The 27,185-nt window shown below is 40.6% G+C and overlaps 1 protein-coding gene across 3 annotated transcripts in view; it reads left to right on the top strand.

Annotated features, from left to right (window-relative positions):
• The first annotated feature begins 11,814 nt into the window (after window positions 1-11,814).
• Window positions 11,815-27,185, top strand: part of rufy2 (RUN and FYVE domain containing 2) — a 51,334-nt gene continuing 35,963 nt past the window's right edge. For 2 of the 3 annotated variants that reach the window (XM_062026055.1, XM_062026070.1), the window contains exons 1-5: window positions 19,423-20,115; window positions 24,738-24,911; window positions 25,013-25,130; window positions 25,365-25,466; window positions 25,564-25,687. In XM_062026055.1, coding sequence (XP_061882039.1) covers window positions 19,830-20,115; window positions 24,738-24,911; window positions 25,013-25,130; window positions 25,365-25,466; window positions 25,564-25,687 — 804 coding nt within the window. In that variant the 5' untranslated portion in view covers window positions 19,423-19,829. Of the gene's footprint in view, window positions 11,948-19,422; window positions 20,116-24,737; window positions 24,912-25,012; window positions 25,131-25,364; window positions 25,467-25,563; window positions 25,688-27,185 lie in introns of those variants that run through there. The other variant, XM_062026063.1, reaches the window with a different exon arrangement.

Genomic DNA, 27,185 nt, shown 5'->3' with positions numbered 1-27,185 from the left:
GTCTTTTGGTGTCATAAATCATATATATATGATAATAGCTTCAATATAGAGGCACATTGTGTTTTACACTCTACTGATACTTTAAGTCATCCAGCATTAAAAATATATATATAAAATGACATTGCTGAATAGACTAAATGTATAATATTTTTTATTTCTGACAGTCCAAATATGTTGACACACACACACGTGTACGGAAGATTCTTAGTTTATCGACTGTCTTTACAACACAATCACCTCCTTTCTCACAGCCGTGTAACCTTGTCAGTTTGCGTGTACTTTTCAGACAAGTTAAATACAGATGCAAAATACCGCACGCAGAGCAGTCTTAGCCTTGATAAATCACATTGCGCATACTGAATAATTATACTATATTTGCACCTCCACCTCCCAGTAATTGATAGATAGATAGATAGATAGATAGATAGATAGATAGATAGATAGATAGATAGATAGATAGATAGATAGATAGATAGATAGATAGATAGATAGATAGATAGATAGATGCGCGGATATGCAATTATTTTATCCGCAACCGCATCACAAAAGTCGTCATCCACCCGCCATCCACCCAAACTAACATTTTATCAAAACCACAACCGCCCGCCACCCACCCGTTGTTATATATCTAATATAGACGATGCAAGGCATTCCTGTTAAAGAAAGGAGACTGATCCAATGCAGCAGAGACATTCTATGCGTGCCAAAAAATACATAGTTAAATGTTGTTACCCACATACGAAAAACGAGCAGCACTCTTTGAAACAGGCAATTATTCATCAGGCACTGCTGCAGCTGTCACGCCAAATTTCTTCCCCCTACAAAAACCTTCCCCTCCCCCATTTACTTCCGTGGTCATTGACAGCGATCGATAGCACTTCGGCTTTGACTGCCCGTCGCTGGAAGGATACTTCGTCTTTGACAGCTGCTGGAATTTAAAGAAATCGATTTTTTTTTTGTACAGGCGCGAAACAGGACAGTCGCGTGCCGGTTAAGGACCCCCGGCAACTTTGTGACTTTATTGGACGCAGCCCCGAAAGTAAATAGGGGGGGTTTGTAGGGGGGAAGAAATTTGGCGTGACAGCTGCAGCAGTGCCTGATGAATAATTGCCTGTTTCAAAGAGTGCTGCTCGTTTTTCGTATGTGGGTAACAACATTTAACTATGTATTTTTTTTTCTGAATTGGTTCAACCGCCACCCGCCCGAATCTATTTAAAATCTTTTTTTTTCGTCATGCATCCGCCCGACCCGTGGATTATCCGCGGAGTCCGCGGTTGTGTCCGCAAACCGCGCATCTCTAATAGATCGGTACATAGATAGATAGATAGATGGATAGTACTTTATTGATTCCTTCAGGAGAGTTCCCTCAAGAAAATTGAAATTCCAGCAGCAGTGTACAGAATTGAGATCGAATTTAAAAACTAAAAAGTAAATAATGGAGGTATAAATGGAAATAAAATGGAAAATATAACAATAAGAATAAAAATAAAAAGCAACAATAAGAATAACAATATAGCAGTAAAAATAAGAATATAACAAGAGAAACTAGGCAGTAGTGACCATGTTATGAACATGTATTGTTTTTTTTGTTTTAATGTGGCTGTTCTGATTATCAGCATATTTTCTGCATATTCATGAAGACAGACACATGCTACATGGATTGTACGCCTTATTCTGCTCACTTTAGAGCAGTGGTTCTTAACCTGGGTTTGATCGAACCCTAGGGGTTCGGTGAGTCCCGACTCATCGTGTAAATAAAAACTTCTCCCTATCGACATATTATGGATACCCCCAAACAATGTTCCCTCTAATTTTCCATCTGATTTGCAGGTGTGTAATTTGTCGGGGTTCATGCACGGTTCATTTTGTGCACCAGTAAAAAAACATATAACTTTGTCATGAATTTGAAAAAAAAATTTTTTTTATTTTTTACTAAAGAAGGGTTCGGTGAATGCGCATATGAAACTGGTGGGGTTCGGTACCTCCAGCAAGGTTAAGAACCACTGATTTGGAGGCACAATCCTCTGCGCGCAAGTTTAGTAGATCATCTTTGCGTGTGCTATCAAGTTTGCACGTGTTTTAGTACACGCAAACATTTAGTAGATCAGGCCAGAAGTGTAAAAGTTACTAAAATAACCTGAGATTTCCGTGCATCATTCCGTCATTGTTGAAAACACATTCCATTTTCCAGCAGGCCTACTAGTATTTTCCCTGGAAGTCATGTGACTTGTATGCTTCAATAGGAATAACACATGTTATTTAAAGCAGCCACTACAGAGGGTGTCCCAAATGAGACGGTGTGTTTGCGTGCGTATTAGGAGGTTAGTTAGAGGATCATCTCCTACCGTCAATGAGGTGTGAAGCCTGGATTTGTCATGTACGCCTCCCCCCTCTCTCCCTTTTACACCAGCCCAGGTGTCAAAGCCCCCACTGAGGTGACACTTTTCACTGGTCCGGGAAAGACACACACATACCAAAGGCTGGAAAGCGTCTCCCCTTATCATATCAGGTCACAACAATAGCAAACTACACAACGAACTAACATGTTGGCTTTTAGCACTCACTAATAGACTGATAGTCTTAGAGCTGCTCCGTGATTGAGACATTCACTGATCGTTTATCTGGGACTACCTGATTGACGTCTGTTTTTAGGAAGCTTGTCTCACCCTGCGCATCCTCCTCCTTTTCCTTCACTGATAAATATATCACTCAGGTTGCCGAGATTGTGTGTGTGTGTGTGTGTGTGTGTGTGTGTGTGTGTGTGTGTGTGTGTGTGTGTGTGTGTGTGTGTGTGTGTGTGTGTGTGTGTGTGTGTGTGTGTGTGTGTGTGTGTGTGTGTGTGTGTGTGTGTTCTTGTATTTCTGCCCTTCTTGAGACATCAACAAGGAAATGTACCTTGCATATGAGGTACTTGCACATGGTGAAGATGTTAGGACATAAATCATGGTCCCAGTACGGAAAACCATTGCATCTAATAGAGAATGTCTCATTTGCACCCCTGGTGGTGAAATTTATCAAAATTAGGGATGGTCCCAAAAAGGAGGGATTTTTCAAATTGACCGTGTGTCGGTTTTAAAAGTACTCCTCTGGTCAACATATGAAATAACAAGGAATTGTGGGTTAAATCACCAAAAATGATTCCCGGGCGCGACACCGCTGCTGCCCACTGCTGCCCACTGCTCCCCTCACCTACCAGGGGGTGAACAAGGGGATGGGTCAAATGCAGAGGACTAATTTCGCCACACCTAGTGTGTGTGTGACTATCATTGGTACTTTAACTTTAACTTTAAGTGTGTGTAAATATTTGAAGTGCTCCCCCTCTGGCCAACATATGGAATAACAAGTGTGTGTAAGAAATTGAAATGCGTCCCCTTTGGCCAAAATTAATTTAAAAAATAAAATAAATATCCATATAGAGACATACTGTAATAATGTGAAGTAAATAATGAAGATTAAAAATCAATTACAAACAAAAAATTAAAAAATTAACTAAAAGCTTACCTTTTTTATATTTACATAGTATGTAGATATTATTGATGTTGTAAATACAAATCTTTATACATCTAGAAAGGGTGGTCCTAAAGAGGTATGCATTTTTCGGAGGTCTCAAGAAGGTAAGAAATACAAGATTGTGTGTGTGTGTTTGTGCGTGTGTGTGTGTGTGTTTGTCTCTTGCTTGCTTGCAATCACATTCTTCACTAAAATCCTAAAACATTACATTTATGCAGTTTTGACCATTCAAATATACCGACAAGATTCTCAAAATGAATATTCATATTTATGTTTCTCTTATATTTTTTCTAAGTAATGCATCAAATTCAACGGTTTACTACATAATGCACCCAATTTACATTGTATTTACATAAAGAAGTGCAGCACCTGCATTTTCTAATAACCTTTGCAATGTGTAACAGGTTATTACAGAATGTTATCACCAGAAGGAACAAAATAAATGTTTTAACGCATCAAAGACAGAAATGTTTTTGCCACACATTCTCCTTTCCAAAATAAACCTTGCTGACCTTGATGAGAGCATCAACGCAACTCCCCCTCCCATCGCAGACAACGTTTGATGTGTCGACACATGGCCTTCTCATGTAAATGATATTTAATGCAGGGATGTTAAAACACTCTTCACACTCGCCTGGAGTCTTTATGTGGTTACCATTTAAAAACTATTCAAATCACCCTCTATTTAAATTCCAGCCATTGATCATCTCATCCCTGACTGAAGAGCTTTAGACATTATTGTGATCAAACAAGTGGTCATTGTTGAGCTATTATACTTTTAATACATACTTCTAAACAAGTATTACATGTTTAAATATTCCAGTATTACTATACATATGCATACTGCTGTAATGATAGTTTTACATTGTTTTGACAAGCAGTGTTCACCTGAAAATAAATTCCTACTGCCACCTGCTGGCTAATTGAAATACATGCATGTGTGTATTGTTGTCATCCACCAGAGCCACGAATGATGAAGTGTTAAAAAAAGAGGAGTTGCGACACCTAGCGTAGACTGAACAGAATCACAACACACAACTTTCTACCATAAGGTTTAATACGTCTGTCTTAAACAAGGTGATGATACGATCTCTAAACGAGAAATAAGCCTTATGTTATACCTCAAATAAAAAAGTTTCCTCTTATATGTAAAAAGTATTACTTTACTAAAAACTATAACGAGCTACATTAGCGGCCATTGGCTAAAAAAGTTGAGTAACAGAGAAGACTGACCCCGGATATCCGGACTTTTTTTTATTTTTTAAACAAAACATTTTGAACAAGAAAATACAATACAAAATTAGGCACTTTCAATGCAACTCAACAATTGACATCAGGCTGAAAAATTCATGTATCAATACAAAATATATAACATATAAAGAATCCACATACAAACAACATTTGTTAAAAAAAATTAAAGTAAAATAAGGACAAAGCAAAATAAAAGAGAATAATAACAACAAATTCGGGTTATTAAATTTAATTAAATACAAATAATAAATATAACAGCTTGGCGGCATTCCTATTATTATTATTGTTTTACATGTTTTAACTAAAAATTCAAAATCTTTACTCCAATGAGAAAAATTGTTTCACTTAAAAAAAAAAAGCCAACTTTAATATATTCTATCGCAAATGGGGAAATCTCTATATTTTTGGCTTGCAGCCAACGTCTTAGCTCAGGGGTGTCCAAACTTTTTCCACCACCCCAACCTGAGTACAATAATCTAAATGTACACTGGGATTCACTCTACGCGGCTATGTTGACATTATCGCCTGGTGAGCTGCTTTCTCGCCTCGGAGCTTATGAAAGTAAATTCTAGCTCATAAATAATGTCTCTCACCTTGATAGTAGAAGGATGAGGACATAATCTGACTAGTTGATCAACTTTGGCATCAAATTTGGACCTTGGAATGGTGACACGAAAGACACAAAAAGACGCTTGGTTTCACCCCCCTTTTTTCTTTGTGAGGATTATGAGTCATTCTTTATCTAAACAGGAATATAACAAGATTCTATCAGTCGGCATCCTAATGGCAGCAGACATTATACAGATGTTTTATTATGTTTGTTGTCTCTCGTGAAGTCTGCAGTGAGCAATAATCGGTGATGTTGTCGAAGGAAAATGCAAACGTGATGCATTTTTTAAATGAATGTGCTGCCGTATTCTTAAAATGATCAAAGTATGTAAATATTAAATGTTATTATAAATGTGCCTGTTACTACATTACATACTGTATATACTTACATCATGTATATACAACGTAGTTGGAAGTGTTTGGATGTTTTTTAAGCGCTTTATAGGCAGAATAGAGCGACTCTCATTGGCTCCATTTTAAGCGGACTTTTGCTCACATTTATTTACAAGTTAGAATGCATATAAAAAAGAAAAATATGTGTTCTTGTCTTACCTCAGGATTGTGAATGATAGGCAAAATTCCCCCCCAAAAAAGTGCAGTTCCCCTTTAAGAGACAAATCTGTTTGAATTGACTGTAATTTTTCGGGAACTTAGAGGACTGTGATTACAGTATTTTACTGTGAAATAATTGCTGTGAATTATAAGGATATACATTTTTTTACAGTCATATGCTGTAATGTTAGAGTCAATTTTGATTGTTTTTTACTGTGAAAAATTCCGGTAAATGCTGTGAAATCCTGTTTTGTTTTTTTTGTGTAGTGCAGTTTGCATACTGTCTTTATTTGTGTGCATTTATTTTAATCTTGTGAAAGTCATTCATTCCTACAAACTCCTTCCTGTCTGTCCAATGAGGAAGTACATTGCATTTGCACTCATTCACATCTTCATTTATTTATAGCCCATAAACCGTAAACCTATCCCAACTCTCCGCTGCTTGCCTTCCGGTGTAGATGGACCTTTCAGCCACCCTCCTCCCGCATCCCTCGCTTTGCCTCCCTGGATGTGCCCTCCCCCTTCTCTCTCTCATTGGGTGCTGTGTGGGGTGATGCTTGTGGTTTCTGTCTGGGATGTCTCCACAGCATATACAGGCTTACTGATGCAAAACAACTGCAAATGGATAAATAGAAAGATAGATGTATGCATGTATGTAGATACGTAGATCGATCATACAGTGATATCTGTTGCTTTGTGTTTCCAGGAAGTAGAACCAAGCCCCTTGGACAATTTTTACACAGTCATTGCAGGAGTGGAACAGACCGTCATCACTCATAGCTGAGATCCTAAGGTGAGAGAAAGTAAGCAATGATGATTTTTAAACTTGCAATATTCACTCATTACTAAGATGCATTCCACCTCTGCATCACGGAGCAGGGCAAGCTCGTACTAAACAGCTTTTCACAGAGCGTTATTGATTAGTTGGCGGATGCAGGTGTGGTGGACAGCTGTGTCATGCTTGTAAAGTAGAATTGTATAGTCGGTGTAAAAGTAGCATTTAGGAGGGGCTAAGAGAGAAGTGGTTGTAAGAGGCAGCAGATAGAGAACGCTTTTTTTTCAATTATTGATGGCTTTAAGTGTGAGAAACTGCAGTACAGATTAGTGAAAGAATAGGGCCGCTACAACTTTTTGCTTCCGATACAATGCCGATATTGGGGCCTTGAGTGTTGATGAATAACGATAATAATCCGATACGATATCAGCAGGAGTCATAGTACATACCTTTATTGTTTTATATTGTGGAATGTTAGAAAATGTGTTATCAAGTGATATTAGTCAAACAGAGAACAATGATTGACATTAAAAACTAAACAAAAGAACTGGAGTGTCATTTGTGTTTTGGTGACACCAAGTGGCCACAATATTTCATGACGTTAAGATCATGACCCAGTAAGATGAATGATGCGGACACGTTTGTTACTGTATACTTTCTTCTGCTGTGGAGACTTGGTTTCTATAGATATGCAGCTATATTTATTTGACATTTGCTTGTATTGACAAATGTTGTGTGTTAGACTACAATATTGTTCAATTAAGGAACCCATTTATGTACGTCTAGCTTGTGTGCTATTGTGTGCTTAGCTGTTGTATGGCCGCTAGCTCCAAGTAGCCTATAACCTACTATGTTTACCTTTTGTAAATTACTTGACTAGAATACAAGAAAAGACCAAACTTGTGTGCAAATTGGAGGACACTTAGATGTTAACTGGCTGCCCAGCTGCTTGTAATGTATATTATATCGGACATTATAGATGCAGGCGGTTATCCTCCCATACTTGTTTTTTTTGCTGATATCGGTCCAATACCTGATATCAATATCTCATCCAGGCCAAACCAACAATCTAACAAATATTAGCAGCGGTCTTTAAATGAAGTTTGAATGTTCACCATACTGTATACAGTACAATATAAATGTGATATTTTTGCTATTTATTGTTGAGTTTGAAAGGGGTTTAGTCCACTTAGGCATAAAAAAGTTATATTTTAGAGTGCGTTCACACTGGTTTGCTCTTGTTTAAATAAACTCTAGTCAGTTAGTTCTGCTGATACGGTTTGTTTGGTCAAAAGTGTGTCGAGGACCAAACCGATGGGTAAAGTAATAGATCTCAATCTGCCAGCAAAGATGTACTGTATGTGTGTGACGCACACACTAATGCAACTAAAGTTAAAGTACCAATGATAGTCACTCACACACTAGGTGTGGTGAAATTTGTCCTCTGCATTTGACCCATCCCCTTGTTCACCCCCTGGGAGGTGAGGGAAGCAGTGGGCAGCAGCGGTGCCGTGCCCGGGAATCATTTTTGGTGATTTAACCCCCAATTCCAACACTTGATGCTGAGTGCCAAACAGGGAGGTAATGGGTGCCATTTTTATAGTCTTTGGTATGACTCGACCGGGGTTTGAACTCACAACCTACCGATCTCAGGGCGGACACTCTAACCACAAGGCCACCGAATATGATATCATCAAATGTAACCGCAACTAGGCATAGTAACACCCAACCAAAACAAATGTTCAAGAAATAGGAGTTCTATATGTGTAAATACAGTGGTTGAACATATATAACATATATATATAAAAGTGTCATAAGTCAGCAATACAATTTTTTTTTTTACATTAATTGCTTGAAATCTTTTAACAACTTCAAATCTATCCATTAATAGAAATGTTTTATTAATGTTACGTTATTTTATGTTTTATCAAAAACTTTAAAAAAAAAAGTGTTTTGTAGTTATGGGAATTTGCAAAATATGCAATATTAGAACAAAAGAAGTTTCAGAGTTTCAATAACTCATGACACCATTGATTTTAATACAGTAGACAAGTAGACAAACCAACAATTATTCTTACACTGCCTATATATACACACAGTGTGTGTGTGTGTGTGTGTGTGTGTGTGTGTGTGTGGGTGTGTGTGTGTGTGTGTGTGTGTGTGTGTGTGTGTGTGTGTGTGTGTGTGTGTGTGTGTGTGTGTGTGTGTGTGTGTGTGTGTGTGTGTGTGTGTGTCTGCTATTGTATATATATATATGTATATATATATATATATATATATATATATATATATATATATATATATATATATATATATATATATATATATATAATTGCTCCAAGATCATTTTCATTACATTTGAGTAAGCTCTGAAAATGTTGCTCATGGTTTTCTGGCAATATCAGGTGGTTGAGGAATGCAATTACACCAAAACAATATTATCTTGTTTTTCAAATGGCAAGAATTAGTTTAATTTGGTTTTCATGGAAAAATCATAATAATATACCTGGATTACAGTCTATTTCAAAATAAAAGTTTTAATGGGAGTCAGTGTGGTCAAAAGAGTTCTTAAGAGACAATTTGTATACTTAATGTTTATATCTTATTTTAACAACGTTGCTATCGAAAAAACAATGCTTTTTTTTTTTTAAACTTGTGATAAACCCCCTGGTAAAAGTTCAGACTGCTAACTTTCAAACTGAACAATCATAGTCATAAGAAACACATGTAACACCCATGTTGGGCCCTTAGGGTGCACAAGGGTTAATGAGTATACCTATTAAAATGGATAAAATCCGGACCACATAGAGTGCCTGGAACTTTAAATACGCGCACATAGTTTCCGCATGGCCACTGCAATAGATGATGGTGTGTAAGTGTACACATATTGAAAGTGACATTTCAATGTTGATGATCTGCATTGATTAGAAAAAAACAGAATGAAAATGATGGAAAGTAGAAAATGATTACTTTATTTTCACTGCTGCTGCTCACTGCTCCCCTCACCTCCCAGCGGGTGAACAAGGGGATGGGTCAAATGCAGAGGACACATTTCACCACACTAAGTTTGTGTGTGACAATCATTGGTACTTTAACTTTAATTTTAACTTTATTGCTTAAAATAACCAAAATACGGTAAATATTGTACATATTACATGTGTCTGTTACTACATTATATATAGACTTACAGCGTGTATATAAAACGTTAATGGAGGGTTTTGAAGTTGTTTTAGAGGGCTTTGAAAGTAACAATGTTGACTTCTATTAGACGCATCTTGCATAGGTTTTTTTAATTGATTGAGACTTTTATTAGTAGGTTGCACAGTGAAGTACATATTCCGTACAATTGACCACTAAATGGTAACACCCGAATAAGTTTTTCAACTTGTTTAAGTCGGGGTCCACTTAAATTGATTCATGATACAGATATATACTATCATATATACTATCATCATAATACAGTCATCACACAAGATAATCACATTGAATTATTTACATTATTTACAATCAGGAGTGTGGAGGGGGGGTGGGGTGGCGGGGTGGGGATATGGACATCAAGTAGTGGACATAGAGAGAGAGAGAGAGAGAGAGAGAGATCAGAAGGCATAAGAAAAAGAATCTGCATTTGATTGTTTACATTTGATTATTAGCAATCCGGGGAGGGTGTTAGTTTAGGGTTGTAGCTGCCTGGAGGTGAACTTTTATAGCGGTTTTGAAGGAGGATAGAGATGCCCTTTCTTTTATACCTGTTGGGAGCGCATTCCACATTGATGTGGCATAGAAAGAGAATGAGTTAAGACCTTTGTTAGTTCGGAATCTGGGTTTAACGTGGTTAGTGGAGCACCCCCTGGTGTTGTGGTTATGGCGGTCATTTACGTTAAGGAAGTAGTTTGACATGTACTTCGGTATCAGGGAGGTGTAGCGGATTTTATAGACTAGGCTCAGTGCAAGTTGTTTTACTCTGTCCTCCACCTTGAGCCAGCCCACTTTAGAGAAGTGGGTAGGAGTGAGGTGGGATCTGGGGTGGAGGTCTAGAAGTAACCTGACTAGCTTGTTCTGAGATGTTTGGAGTTTAGATTTGAGGGTTTTGGAGGTGCTAGGGTACCAGGAGGTGCATGCGTAATCGAAAAAGGGTTGAACGAGAGTTCCCGCCAGAATCCTCAAGGTGCTTTTGTTGACCAGAGAGGAAATTCATCTTTAGATTCCTAAAAAAAAGTGTGTTCTGTCCCTCATAATGATTGTAAACAATAGGCAAAACTTTTAAAAAGTACAGTTCCGCTTTAAAGTGTGGCCTTAAATACATTTTTTTTTTTTTCATTTTAGCATCCCCTAAATTCAATGAAATCTTGTTTTTTATTTTCCTCAAGCTGCTGCCACTTCCCACATGTCTTCTAGTCCCCCCTAGTAGAAGCGCCATTGTACTTTGAAAACCAGTGGTCAAATCAATACCTTACTGAACAAGCCTTTTGCCGTTTATGTATTCGTCATTGCTTAGCTTGTGAATTTAACTCAAATGTTGTATTAATGTCCAAATACACATATCAAATTTACTGTTATCACCCAAAGGCATAACATGGAAAGTCCTTGCAGAGCTCCCACACTACTGAATCTTGTGTTGCAGACCAGGCAAAATACAGTTACAATGTTGCACTTACCCAACATGCTGATGATTTAAAGCCAGTGTGAGGGAGTAGTGGTAGGCAATATCAAGCCATGAGCCATGTTTTTTTTCTTTGCAGGGACATATAACACAGTCAATCAGCAAGGATCTGCAAGTAAAAGTAAACCCGTCATATGATCCCTGGTCAGCCATAAACTATTAGAGTGAGAGAGAGGCAGAATGGGAGAGAGAGCTAAGCTGCACATTATAGAGAGTCAATGCAACCGAGGGGGGAAAAGAGCATATCATTGTTTACTGATGCCTGCAGCCATATTGTGTATTGTAAGGGGGACTTAATGCTATCACTGGGTGGGTTAACTTTCATAAAATGAGGGGACTGGACAATTTCTAAAGTTTCAGTTCAAAGATAAACATTGATTAGATTTTTTACAAGTTCAGTGTATATCACGTATGTGTTGCATTGCAGGGCTAAGAACACACATCTTTCTCTATTTAGAGACTTCACAGTAAGCCTGACTAACGATCGAGGAACTTAAGGAGGCTGTCGCTGGCCATGTACTCCCCTCAGAGCCTCCATCGATGGGGCATCACTCACAGCGAGAGCATGGAGCGCTTAGCCTACAGCCAAGGTAAGCTTTCACTATATTGATTTCAGTATTGTGTGACATTACGCGCTTATTTCCTTTTAGCGCGGATTAATGTACCACCTTTTATGTTATACCAAAACAAGGAATCTGTGGCTCCTTACAGCCTAGCTCAAAAGGAAGGGTGCTCTCTGGCAGCCCAGGCCCACTTGAGAGATCAGGTTTTCAAGCGCGTAATATAGGTGTGTTAGTCCGGTTTTTCAAAAGCCAAACATGTTCAGATTAAGGTATGTCCATGGGTTTTAAAATGCTTCTTTACAGTTGAACTATTTGAAAAATCAGACTAATTTAGTGCATGGAAACGCAGTCACTGGCTAAATCGCGCAAAGCACTTCGGGGAAAACTTTGCCATATTTGGATAATCTGTTGACGTCACATTTAAGAAAAACGTCACAATTTTTGCAAATTCCTGATGGCTTGTTTGGAGAAAGCATGAAGGTATGCAAGACTGTTTTATAAATATCTCCACCATGCCTCCATGGTTTGATTTTAAATTGCAGATTGCAAATATACAAAAAACAGGTACCAATAGATTAGAAAAGTTGATTTTGCATAGTAAGGTCCCCTTTAAATATAATTATAATGCCATCAATATGCCCTATTTGAAAGCAAAACACATTTTTAATACAGCAGGTACGCTTAGTGTTGTACATATTTTTACTTTACATCACCTTGTACCCTTTTTAGTAGTATAAATTGGGGACGACGTGGTTTGGTTGGTAGAGCGGCTGTGCCAGCAATCTGAGGGTTCCTGGTTCGATCCCCGGCTTCCGCCATCCTAGTCACATCCGTTGTGTTCTTGAGCAAGACACTTCACCCATGCTCCTGATAGGTCGTGGTTCGGGCCTTGCATGGCAGCTCCCGCCATCAGTGTGTGAATGTGTGTGTGAATGGGTGAATGTGGAAATAGTGTCAAAGCGCTTTGAATACCTTGAAGGTATAAAAGCGCTATACAAGTATAACCCATTTATCATAAATGTATACTTCTGACATCTTAATGACCAATATTGCACTTTTTTTTTCACTTTCAAGACTTAAATATCTATGGACCAACTTCAGATCAATCCGTTGACATAACGGTTTTTTTAATGCTTAATGAAAATGTTCAAAGTGGAGTGTTTGATGTAATTGAAGCCCTAAATAAAAAACATTCATAACAACATTGTTTTTGATTTATTAGTATTTTTTTTAGCAATGAGATAAGAAACACACATCGGACTAAAGGTCACGACAATCCAAAAGGCCCCCACTTATAAAACTGTTAAAAATAAGTAATATATCAATATACAGTATATTATCTTTCCTTTCAATGCTTACATCTCTAGATCAACTTCAGATGATTGATTTTATTATTTTTTATGAGTAATGCCAGTTTTAAAGTAAAAACAACTGCCTACACAGCAATTGTGTGTTACTAGTGTCAATATTGCAACATTTTATATTTACATTACACCTGTTTGCGCTTTTATTACATTTTTTATGCTTTTTTTGTAATATTATTTTTGAAAATGTTAGTGTGTGAATGTGAGTGTGAATGTTGTATGTCTCAGAAGAAGAAGAGTTTGTATTGCCATTGTTTGAGAATGGGTTCACAAACTAGGAATTTTACTTGGCGCAATCGTGCAACATAAAACACATGTAACATCCATCCATACATCCATTTTCTACCACTTGTCCCTTTTTTGGGATCGCGGGGGGTGCTGGCGCCTATCTCAGCTGCATTCGGGCGGAAGGCGGGGTACACCCTGGACAAGTCGCCACCTCATCACAGGGCCAACACAGATAGACAGACAAAATTCCCACTCACATTCACACATTAGGGACAATTTAGTGTTGCCAATCAACCTATCCCCAGGTGCATGTTTTTGGAGGTGGGAAGGAAGCCGGAGTACCCGGAGGGAACCCACGCAGTCACGGGGAGAACATGCAAACGCCACACAGAAAGTTCCCGAGCGCAGGATCGAACCCAGGACTACTCAGGACCTTCATATTGTGAGGCACATGCACTAACCCCTGTACCACCATGTTGCCCCACATATAACACATAATAGGTAATAACATGAGCTGTAACTGAGCTATTAGATCTTGTTATTGTTCATGTGCCTGATGGCCGAGGGGGAAAACTGTTCAGGTGGCGGGAGGTGTAGGTCTGGATGGACCGTAGTCTCCTGCCTGAGGGGAAAGGGGAGGATAGTTTGTGTCCAGGGTGAGAAGAGTCAGCTGTGATCCGACCCACACGCCTCCTGGTCCTGGAGGAGAACAGGTCCTGGAGGGATGGGAGTTTGCAGCCAATCACCTTCTCAGCAGCACGTACAATGCGCTGCAGTCGATGCTTGTCCCGGACTGTGGCGCCAGGGAACCACACAGTGATGGCAACGGTGAGGATGGACTCGATGATGGCTGAGTAGAACTGCACCAGCATCTCGGTCGGCACCTTCAGTTTCTTCAGCTGCCGCAGGAAGTACATCCTCTGCTGGGCCTTCTTGATGAGGGAGCTGATGGTCGGCTCCCACTTGAGGTCCTGGTTGATGGTGGTGCCCAAGAAACGGATGGAGTCCACAATGGAGACAGGGGTGGGAGAGTCAATCAGGATGAGGGAGGATGGTGGGGCTTTGACTTTCCTTAAATCCAAGATTATCTCCACTGTTTTCTGGGCGTTCAGCTCCAGGTTGTTGAGGCTGTACCAGGACGCCAGCCGGTCCACCTCTCGCCTGTAGGCGGACTCGTCGCCATCCGAGATGAGCCCGATGAGAGTAGTGTCGTCCGCAAACTTGAGCAGCTTTACGGATTGGTGACTGGAGGTGCAGCAGTTTGTATACAGGGAGAAGAGCCAGGGGGAAAGTACACAGCCCTGAGGAGTACCAGTGTTCGTGGTTCGACTGTCCGAGACAATCTTCCCCAGCCGCACGTGCTGTCTTCTGTCCGTCAGGAAGTCATTGATCCAACTGCAGAGAGAGTCGGGCACGCTGAGCTGGTAGAGCCTGTCTCGTAGCAGTCCAGGGAGGATGGTGTTGAAGGCAGAGCTGAAGTCCACAAATAGGATCCTGGCATAGGTTCCTGGGGAGTCCAGATGCTCCAAGATGAAGTGGAGGGCCAGGTTCACTGCATCATCCACAGACCTGTTGGCTCTGTAGGCGAACTGCAGTGGGTCCAGGAGGGGGAAGGTGATGTCCTTGAGGTGGGGCAGGACCAAGCGCTCAAAGGACTTCATGACCACAGACGTCAGCGCAACCGGCCTGTAGTCATTAAGTCCTGTGATCCGTGCTTTCTTGGGGACAGGGACGATGGTGGAGGTTTTGAAGCAGGACGGCACGCGGCATAGCTCCAGAGAGGTGTTAAAAATGTCAGTGAAGACAGGAGCCAGCTGATCCGCACAGTGTGTCAAGGTGGAGGGGGAAGAACCATCCGGCCCGGGGCCTTCCGCGTGTTCAGCTTCAAGAACTGCCGGCGTACATCCTCCTCTCGGATAGAGAGGGCCTTTGATGAAGTCCTGTGATGTTCTTGGAGTCCTTTAATGTCCTTGGAGTCCTTTAAGTCCTTTAATCTATCTGTGTTGGCCCTGTGATGAGGTGGCGACTTGTACAGGGTGCACCCCGCCTTCCGCCCGTATGCAGCTCCAGCACCCCCCGTGACCCCAAAAGGGACAAGCAGTAGAAAATGGATGGATGGAGGGTGTTGTGGGCCATAAAAAAATTAGCTGTGAGACGCAAATGGCCCATGGGTCGCACTTTGGACACCTCTGCTGTAAACTATACTCTTTAAAACTATTAAGACATTGACAAACTTTTTTTTTTTTAATTTCACCTTGTGTGCAGTGATGACTAATGTTGCGTGTTCGTGGGTCATTCAGCTAAACAAGCAGAGAAATACTAAAATATTACATGGATAGATTAACCTAGAAGAGTACTGTATCCACCCACATCAGCTCCTGACTTTTATCACAATTATTTATTTATGTTTTGCACCTGCAGCACAAATCCAATAAGTGGCATTGTTTTTGTAATAACACAGAAAGCAAATACACTATGTTGCCAAAAGTATTTGGCCACCTGCCTTGACTCACATATGAACTTGAAGTGCCATCCCATTCCTAACCCATAAGGTTCAATATGATGTCAGTCCACCTTTTGCAGCTATTACAGCTTCAACTCTTATTGGAAGGCTGTCCACAAGGTTGCGGTGTGTTTACAGGAATTTTCCACCATTCTTCCAAAAGCGCATCGGTGAGGTCACAAACTGATGTTGGTCGAAAAGGCCTGGCTCTCAGTCTCCGTTCTAATTCATCCCAAAGGAGTTCTATCGTGTTCAGGTCAGGACTCTGTGCAGGCCAGTCAAGTTCATTCACACCAGACTCTGTCATCCATGTCTTTATGGACCTTGCTTTGTGCACTGGTGCACAGTCATGTCGGAAGAGGAACGGGCCCACTCCAAACTGTTCCCATAAGGTTGGGAGCATGGAATTGTCCAAAATGTTTTGGTATCCTGGAGCATTCAAAGTTCCTTTCACATGAAGTAAGGGGCAAAGCCCAACTCCTGAAAAACAACCCCACACCATAATTCCTCCACTGAGCCCTCTGTCAGTTTATGTGGCCTACCACTTTATAATAAAAGTCGACAGTTGACTTTGGAATATTTAGGAGCGAGGACATTTCACGACTGGATTTGTTGCACAGGTGGCATCCTATAACAGTTCCACGCTGGAAATCACTGAGCTCCTGAGAGAGGCCCATTCTTTCACAAATGTATGTAGAAAAAGTCTCCAAGCCTAATTAAAGGCCTACTGAAACCCACAACTACCGACCACGTAGTCTGATAGTTTATATATCAATGATGAAATCTTAACATTGCCAATACGGCCGGGTTAACTTATAAAGTGCAATTTTAAATTTCCCGCGAAACTTCCGGTTGAAAACGTCTATGTGTGATGACCAGTGGCGTGCGGTGAGGTTAATGTCAGGTGAGGCACTGACTTCATCACAGTCAGATTTACAAACATATGAACCCTAAAGAGTATCTTATTCACCATTTGATTGGCAGCAGTTAACGGGTTATGTTTAAAAGCTCATACCAGCATTCTTCCCTGCTTGGCACTCAGCATCAAGGGTTGGAATTGGGGGTTAAATCACCAAAAATTATTCCCGGGCGCGGCGCCGCTGCTGCCCACTGCTCCCCTCACCTCCCAAGGGGTGAACAAGGGATGGGTCAAATGCAGAGGACAAATTTCACCACACCTAGTATGTGTGTGACAATCATTGGTATACTTAACTTTAACTTTACACTTACAAACTGTAGCACACAAAAAAGCACATTTAATAAAAAAAACGTTATTATGGTCTTACCTTTACTTATAAGTGCGGGAGCAGTGGTGTTTGTGTTGGAAGAGTTGTGAATGAATGAAATATGAAATCCGCGCTGCAGTGCAGGTGTACCTAATGTTGTGTCCCTGTTCACGGCTCCTCCGGCGCGCCGCGCTAGCATTGTTGTTTTTGCACTTTTTGGCTTCTTGTTAAGTGACTTTTTTTGGGTGGATTCGGTCTTGCACGTGGAGGGTTTGGGTGTGGGCTTTGGTTGGTGTGGCGCTCCCGTCGGGCGGTGCATTCTGCGGCGGAGGAGCTTGGTACCAGGAGGCGGGGTTATGAGACGAGCCTCCAGTTTTATGATCGCTCAGCACAATAAATACGTTACACACATACAGTTGTTGACAAAATACACTGTACATTATATACCTCAGCTAACTAAACTATGGAAATGTATAATATAATTCATATAGCAATACAGTCTCACTGCACAGCAGGCCAGCAGTTAGCCGAGTCATTGCGCACAATCCATGTTGAGGCACAAATCAGTGACGTGCCTCAACTGGCTGCTGATCACCGCACCGTCTCTTCTCAGTATTTGAACGGCAAATGTGAAAATAAAAATAAAAATAATCTAAAACTGGTGAAGTTAAATGGAAAACAACTTTAGTATAATCACTGGATACATGTAACAATTTAATAAAAATTTTTTCTTTTTACTTTTTTTTTTCTTTCCATGATGGCAGGTGAGGCCGTGCCTCCCCTGCCTCTAGTGACTGCACGCCACTGGTGATGACATATGGGCGTGACGTCAATGGTTGAAACGGAAGTATTCGGACACATTGTATCCAATACAAAAAGCTCTGTTTTCATCGCAAAATTCCACAGTATTCTGGACATCTGTGTTGGTGAATCTTTTGCAATTTGTTTAATGATCAATGAAGACTGCAAAGAAGAAAGTTGTAGGTGGGATTGGTGTATTAGCGGCTGGCTGCAGCAACACAACCAGGAGGACTTTGACTTGGATAGCAGACGCGCTATCCGACGCTAGCCGCCGACCGCATCGCTGATCGGGTGAAGTCCTTCATTGCTCCGTCGATCGCTGGAACGCAGGTGAGCATGGGTGTTGATGAGCAGATGAGGGCTGGCTGGCGTAGGTGGATAGGTAATGTTTTTAGCATAGCTCTGTGAGGTCCCGTTGCTAAGTTAGCTTCAATGGCATCGTTAGCAACAGCATTGTTAAGCTTTGCCAGGCTGGAAAGCATTAACCGTGTAGTTACAGGTCCATGGTTTAATAGTATTGTTGATTTTCTGTCTATCCTTCCAGTCAGGGGTTTATTTATTTTGTTTCTATCTGCAGTTAAGCCCGATGCTATCACGTTAGCTCCGTAGCTAAAGTGCTTCACCAATGTATTGTCGTGGAGATAAAAGTCACTGTGAATGTCCATTTCGCGTTCTCGACTCTCATTTTCAAGAGGATATAATATCCGAGGTGGTTTAAAATACAAATCCGTGATCCACAATAGAAAAAGGAGAGAGTGTGGAATCCAATGAGCCAGCTTGTACCTAAGTTACGGTCAGAGCGAAAAAAGATGCGTCCTGCACTGCACTCTAGTCCTTCACTCTCACGTTCATCATCCACAAATCTTTCATATTGGCTCAAATTAATGGGGTAATCGTCGCTTTCTCGTTCCGAATCGCTCTCGCTGCTGGTGTAAACAATGGGGAAATGTGAGGAGCCTTTCAACCTGTGACGTCACGCTACTTCCGGTACAGGCAAGGCTTTTTTTAATCAGCGACCAAATGTTGTGAACTTTATCGTCGATGTTCTCTACTAAATCCTTTCAGCAAAAATATGGCAATATCGCGAAATGATCAAGTATAACACATAGAATGGATCTGCTATCCCCGTTTAAATAAAAACAAAAAATTTCAGTAGGCCTTTAAGTGCTTGATTTTATACACCTGTGGCCGGGCCAAGTGATTACAACTCCTGATTCTGATCATTTGGGTGGGTGGCCAAATACTTTTGGCAATACAGTGTATGTGGCCCAACCCGTGGCCACGTTTATGTTTGCAAGTTACTACAGTCTCGCGAGAACGGGCTTGCCCACGCCGTGCGTTTTCCGACTGTAACCAGCGGGAGGCGGTAGAGCGGCAACAACAGCCATGACGTAGTGTTTCCTTTTGTGTGTCTCGTGAGTGTGTTGTTGACACCGCCCCTCCGGAGCGGCAAAGAACACCGTCACTAGCGGTCTGACGGTCACATCTGGCCGGGTATATACGCGTCTCCACCGCGACAACATGTGCGGAACAGAAAACATCCCCGAGGAGAAGCAGCAGCATTGTTCTTTGCCTCTATTTGTACGGTTGCTCACTATGTAGACCACCGACGCCTAGATACTCACCTGTTATTAATTAGCCGATGCTATCGCCGCTATTTCAAATATACGGTTGTCATCGCGGCCGCCGGGTGAGCTAAGCGTCGAGCTAACCCGTATAAGTGAGCTTAAACCCGCGCTAAGTGGCGCTAGACCATCGGCTAGCATAGCACGAGAGGTGACCAAAAAATGGCATCTCCCGCCGAGCACGACCTGGCTCTGTCTGAAGCCGACAGCAGCAAAGATAAAACGCAGGTGTTTGGAATATTAAGGTTACAAGAGGATAAATCTAGCGGCGGGGATAAGCCCAACATAAGCGGCACCATGAGAGGCGGCGGGGGAGGAGATGGACGATGGCAAGCTCCCATCTTCGCTTTAGCCAGGAAAGCATCCGAAACCATTTCAGGGAGCATTCATGTCCTGCCTAAAGTGTCAGAGAACAGAGCATCCATGCCTGGCGAGTGGACCGTGCAAGGTAGAGTACCATGTTGTTCTGCAGGAAGTGTCACTTGGCTAACATGATTGTACACATAACCGAGGGCACCATGAGACGTTCATGGACAAGCATGGCCAAGGATGATTCTGACAGCCAACATTACGTCATACTGTCAAATGTGCAGCCAATATGGGTACTGTGGTCTAAAGCAGTGTTTTTCAACCTTTTCTGAGCCAACGCACATTTTTTTCATTGAAAAAATCCCGAGGCACAACACCAGCAGAAAACATTAGAAAATGAAACTCAGCAGCCAATATTGATAGTAAAAAGTTGTTGTCGCAATTGTTGGATATGAATTCAAACCATAACCAAGCATGCATCACTATAACTCTTGTCTCAAAGTACTGTCACGACCTGTCAAATCACGCTGTAATTTATTTTGAAGTTTTTGGTGTTTTCTTGTGTGTAGTGTTTTAGTTATTTTCTTGTGCTCCTATTTTTGGTGGCTTTTCCTGTTTTGTTGGTATTTTCCTGTTCCAGTTTCATGTCTTCCTTGAACGCTATTCCCGCACTTGTTTGTTTTCGCAATCAAGACTATTTAAGTTGTGCCGAAGCTATCCTTCTTTGTGGGGACATTGATTGTCATGTCATGTAAGGATGTACTTTGTGGGCGCCGCCTGCTCCACACACTGTAAGTCTTTGCTGCCATCCAGCATTCTGTTTTTGTTTACTTTGCAGCCAGTTTTGTTTTAGTTACATTTTGCATAGCCAGCCCTAAGCTTCAATGGCTTTTCTTAGCGGCACTCTCCTTTTGTTTATTTTTGGTTTAAGCATTAGATACCTATTTACCTGCATGCTGCCTCCCGCTGTCGTCTGTATATTGTGATCACGACAAACATCTACAAAGCAATTAGCTACCTGCTGCCACCTACTGATATGGAAGAGTATTACATGAAGGGCTGCAACAACTAATCGATTAAATCGATTAAAATCAATTATAAAAAATAGTTGGCAATTAATTTAGTCATCGATTCGTTGGATCTATGCAATGCGCATGCGCAGAGGCTACTTTTTTATTTATTTTATTTTTTACAAACCTTTATTTATAAACTGCAACATTTACAAACAGCTGAGAAACAATAATCAAAATAAGTATGGTGCCAGTATGCTGTTTCTTTTTCAATAAAATACTGGAAAGGATAGAAATGTAGTTTGTCTCTTTTATCTGATTATTAATCGATTAATCGAAGTAATAATCGCCAGATTAATCGATTATCAAATTAGTTGTTAGTTGCAGCCCTAATTACATGGTTACGCTGCCGAGCGCTAGGCAGTGCAGCCACTCAACAACGGCACATTTGCGGATTATAATTACTGGTTTGCAAAACATATTTTTAACCCAATTAGGTGAAATTACATAATCTCCCACGGCATAGCAGACTGTATTTAACGGCACGCTAGTGTGCCGCGGCACAGTGGTTGAAAAACACTGGTCTAAAGGGATGCGGTTGTGTTGCACCCTTTATTACAATGCTATTGTTGTTGCTTGGGCTTTTAAATGTAGTGCGTGTCGTTCCTTTGCTCTATGGAACAATGCATTATATATTCGCAAGATGTTCCATTCGATTAGGATTATATCATGAGTATTTGGTCAATTGAAGAAGAAATGCAATGAATTAAGTTTTATTATTGATAGGGCTGTCAAAGTTGTCGCGATAATAACGAGTTAACAAAAGCACTATTTTTGTAATACTGTGATTAACGTGCGTCCTATGTGACCCTCAATCCATGCCTGAGCTGTGGAAAATTAGCAGCGTTTCATCTGATGTTGAGTCAAAGAAAGGGATAGAGAGCATAAAAAGACAGAGAAAAAATAGTATACTGCATGGCAGGTTGAGCTTCGATGTCTTGGCAGGTCACTCTCTCCATATCCCCAAATTATTTCCATCCACATCGGCTTGCAAAGTCACAAGTTGTGTTTTTTTGGTCTTGCTTGTCTAGTCCCCACAATGACCTAAAACATGAGTGTGTGCGTGTGTATGTCCATTTATGTTGAGCTGTTAAATAAAGCATAATGTTTAACAAACATCTGCATAAATGAAACAAATTGCCCAGTCCCATGTTGGGTGTACATTTTAATACGTTTTACTAATTAAAGATAAAACGTTATATTTGTGATTAATTATGAGTTAACTGTAGATAACATGCTAATAACTGTGATTAAATAGTTTAATCCTTTGACAGCCGTTATTATTAGCAATAATTGCCTTTTGATATGTGGTAACATTGCTTATTGTTACACAAACTGGTTTTGACTTCATATTTGTTAAATGTATATTTTCCCCCTCATAATACTGATTTATTCTTGTAAAATAAATTTTTGATCTCTAAGATTATACTACTTTTTAAATTGCAAAAGCAGTTATTTTCAACAAATGACAACTTTATTCTCGTACTCTATCAAATTATTTGTAATTACGTCTTTATTTTAGTAATTCTGTACCTTAACTTACCTAACTATTTTTTTGGGGACGGAAGCAGCCGAGATTGACATTTAAAAACGTGTACTGTCTTTTAATACTGATAGATATCACACAATGTTGCATGCACTCAAATGTTTTCTTCATAAGCAGACATTACAATTATTAAATGTATGCATTTTATATTAAATATACATTTTTGTCCACTGATATGTTTTACATGTATTTTTGTATGATTCCAATCATTTTAAACATTTTCTTAGGAAAAAATCAATCAAATTGCATGTCATACAAATCAAAGACAAATCAAAAAGCACCTCACTTCTGAATGTGCAATCTCTCAAAAACTGGGTTGTGTAACTAATGCCTATTTCTTTTTCTCAGCATTTAGCCATTATAATGTTTCCAAAAATATACATTGTACCATTCAACAGCCTGTGTAATATGTTATATGAAAGGAAGTACAAACCCCGTTTCCATATGAGTTGGGAAATTGTGTTAAGATGTAAATATAAACGGAATACAATGATTTGCAAATAATTTTCAACCCATATTCAATTGAATGCACTACAAAGACAAGATATTTGATGTTCAAACTCATAAACTTTATTTTTTTTTTGCAAATAATAATTAACTTAGAATTTCATGGCTGCAACACGTACCAACGTAGTTGGGAAAGGGCATGTTCACCACTGTGTTACATGGCCTTTCCTTTTAACAACACTCAGTAAACGTTTGGGAACTGAGGAGACACTTTTTTTAAGCTTCTCAGGTGGAATTCTTTCCCATTCTTGCTTGATGTACAGCTTAAATTGTTCAACAGTTCGGGGGTCTCCGTTGTGGTATTTTAGGCTTCATAATGCGCCACACATTTTCAATGGGAGACAGGTCTGGACTACAGGCAGGCCAGTCTAGTACCCGCACTCTTTTACTATGAAGCCACGTTGATGTAACACGTGGCTTGGCATTGTCTTGCTGAAATAAGCAGGGGCGTCCATGGTAACGTTGCTTGGATGGCAACATACGTTGCTCTAAAACCTGTATGTACCTTTCAGCATTAATGGCGCCTTCACAGATGTGTAAGTTACCCATGTCTTGGGCACTAATACACCCCCATACCATCACAGATGCTGGCTTTTCAACTTTGCGCCTATAACAATCCGGATGGTTCTTTTCCTCTTTGGTCCGGAGGACACGACGTCCACAGTTTCCAAAAACAATTTGAAATGTGGACTCGTCAGACCACAGAACACTTTTCCACTTTGTATCAGTCCATCTTAGATGAGCTCAGGCCCAGCGAAGCCGACGGCGTTTCTGGGTGTTGTTGATAAACGGTTTTCGCCTTGCATAGGAGAGTTTTAACTTGCACTTACAGATGTAGCGACCAACTGTAGTTACGGACAGTGGGTTTCTAAAGTGTTCCTGAGCCCATGTGGTGATATCCTTTACACACTGATGTCGCTTGTTGATGCAGTACAGCCTGAAGGGTCGAAGGTCACGGGCTTAGCTGCTTACGTGCAGTGATTTCTCTAGATTCTCTGAACCTTTTGATGATATTACGGACCGTAGGTGGTGAAATCCCTAAATTCCTTGCAAAAGCTGGTTGAGAAAGGTTTTTCTTAAACTGTTCAACAATTTGCTCACGCATTTGTTGACAAAGTGGTGACCCTTGCCCCTTCCTTGTTTGTGAATGACTGAGCATTTCATGGAACCTACTTTTATACCCAATCATGGTACCCACCTGTTCCCAATTTGCCTGTTCACCTGTGGGATGTTCCAAATAAGTGTTTGATGAGCATTCCTCAACTTTATCAGTATTTATTGCCACCTTTCCCAACTTTTTTGTCACGTGTTGCTGGCATCAAATTCTAAAGTTAATCATTTTTGCAAAAAAAAAAAAAGTTTATCAGTTTGAACATCAAATATGTTGTCTTTGTAGCATATTCAACTGAATATGGGTTGAAAATGATTTGCAAATCATTGTATTCCGTTTATATTTACATCTAGCACAATTTCCCAACTCATATGGAAACTGGGTTTGTATGTGACATCATCATTCTTGCTCATTTGACAAACAGCAAAGAAAAGTCAGAAGGTATTCTGCCATTAAGCCAGCCATGCTTTATGGTGTATCCTTGAACTAAGAGCATGTTTTTAATGACAATCTTGTCTGTGGTGCAGCCCTGCGGGACCCCATGACCATGGAGCGAGCCAACCTGCTCAACATGGCCAAGCTAAGTATTAAAGGTCTGATCGAGTCTGCTCTGAGCTTTGGAAGAACGCTGGACTCGGACTACCCACCACTGCAGCAGTTCTTTGTTGTCATGGAACACTGCCTCAAACACGGTCTGCGAGGTAAGGCTGTCAGTCGTGCCGCTGTGGCTCTGTGTGCGCGTAGTGCGGTTCCCTCCAAATAAATGGCATGTGTCTGTAGTGTCTCATTTGATATTTTTTAGTGAAAAAGTCCTTTCTGGGATTTAATAAGTCTTTGTGGGGTCCTCTGGAGCTAGTGGAAAAACTGTGTCCTGAAGCAGCAGAGATCTCAGCCTCAGTACGAGATCTGCCAGGACTCAAGTAAGGAATACACACGAGTGTACAATGTGTTTTTAACTATTATTCTTGAAAAAATGCCTTAAAGGGTTCAGAACTCATGCATGATTGCACTTGGCAGATGTATATTTTTTTAAGGATGGACATTTTTACTACTTCTCTGGACCTACAAATGTGGAAATGTGTCTGTTTCCTTTTGGGTTTTTTGAGTCTGCCTAAAATGGAACAATTAAATATTTACAATTTCTCTGTACTCAGGACTCCTTTAGGACGGGCCCGTGCGTGGTTGAGATTGGCCCTCATGCAGAAGCGGCTGGCCGACTATCTGCGACTACTCATTTCTAGAAAAGACCTGCTCTGGTACTTGCAAGCACACACACAAATTAACAAACATGAGTGAGTAGTTTTCAGCATGATGTAGTGTAGAGAAAAATAGTGAGTTGTTTTTCTGCTGCAGTGACTTCTATGAGAACTCAGCGCTGATGCTGGAGGAGGAGGGGGCCGTCATAGTGGGTCTGCTGGTGGGCCTGAACGTAATTGATGCCAATCTGTGTGTCAAAGGCGAAGACCTGGACTCTCAGGTAACTAACTACGCACCAGACAGTGTTGACAGTGTCCTCACCTAATCTTCTAAGCCATCTCAAACCGCGCTTTTTAGATTGTTGCTCTTATTTCTGTTGTGAATGAAGGCGGGCACATGTAATTAATTTTGCCATGACGCTTTTTTTTTGGCTGTGTGAAAATTTTCGGGTTTTTCTAACACTTGTGAATATCATTGATATTAGTGAAATAGATAACCCTTTTAATTTAAAAAAGGCAGTATCCATCCAAGCCGTGCTTGTCTGTGATTTATTGTGTGTATGCACGCTACAACAATGTCTTCTTCCTGGCTGGATGTAACTCCATAGACTTGTTGTATAGTGTAGCCACCCTGATGTTCTGCTTGATGTTAAAGGGAAACTGCACTTTTTTTGGAATTTTGCTTATCGTTCACAATCATTATGAAAGACATGACGGTGGGTGTATTTTTTTTTGTGCATTTTAATTATTAGATCAATTTGATCAAAAGTCTGCTTACAGTGGATCCTATGGGAGCTGCTCTATTCTGCCTATACAGCCCTTAAAAACGTTCAAACACCTTCATTAAGGTTTTATATACACACTGTAAGTATATATGTAATGTATTAACAGGCAAATTCATAATGAAATTTAATATTTACGTATTTTTATCATTTTAAGCACACGCAGCGCATTCATTTCAAAATAGCATTACAACAGTTGCATATTTTTCTTCATCACTGATTTTTACTCACTGCAGACTTTATGAGATCAAACAAACATAATAAATCATCACTTACTGTATAAGGTCTGCTGTCATTAGGATGCCAACTTCTAGGCATCCAAAAGACCAAGCGTCTTTTCGCGTCTTGTCTATCAACAAATCTTAACACTGGAATCATTAATACACTTTATTGAACTTTATCAAATCGTTCCAAAAGTGTATCGAATTGTTAAAACGGCCGTTCCGGTCTCCAAGATGATCAGTCGCATTTTCTTTCGCTCCCACTGTAGCATCCAAACAAAGGCTCGTTTGATTCCACACTTTCTCCTTTTTCTACGGATTTGTATTTTATACCACCACGGACACTATACCCTCTTGAAAATGAGAGTCGAGAACGTGAAATGGACAATCATTGTGATTTATATCTCCTCGGTAATACATCGGCGAAGCACTTTAGCTTCGGAGGTAACGTGATAACCTCGTGCCTGACTGCGGATCGAAACAGAAGAAACAAGCCCCTGACTGAAAGGATAGACCGAAGATCAACAATTCTACTATTACTTCTACTCTCAGGAGACACTGAACTAAACCCTGGACCTGTAACCACCAGGTTAATGTTGTCCCGCCTGGCGAAGCCTAGCAATGCTGTTGCGAACGACGCCATTGAAGCTAATTTAGCTACGGGACCTCGTCGGACCTATGCTAAAAACATTAGCTCTCCACCTACGCCAGCCCTTACTTGCTCATCTCAACCCGAGCTCACCTGTGCTGCAGCGGTCGGCGACTCGACGGAGGAC

Source organism: Entelurus aequoreus, linkage group LG02 (assembly GCF_033978785.1).
Source record: "Entelurus aequoreus isolate RoL-2023_Sb linkage group LG02, RoL_Eaeq_v1.1, whole genome shotgun sequence".
Taxonomy (NCBI): Eukaryota; Metazoa; Chordata; class Actinopteri; order Syngnathiformes; family Syngnathidae; genus Entelurus; species Entelurus aequoreus.
Note: the sequence above shows the minus strand (reverse complement) of the source record. Positions and strands in the feature narration are given on the sequence as shown.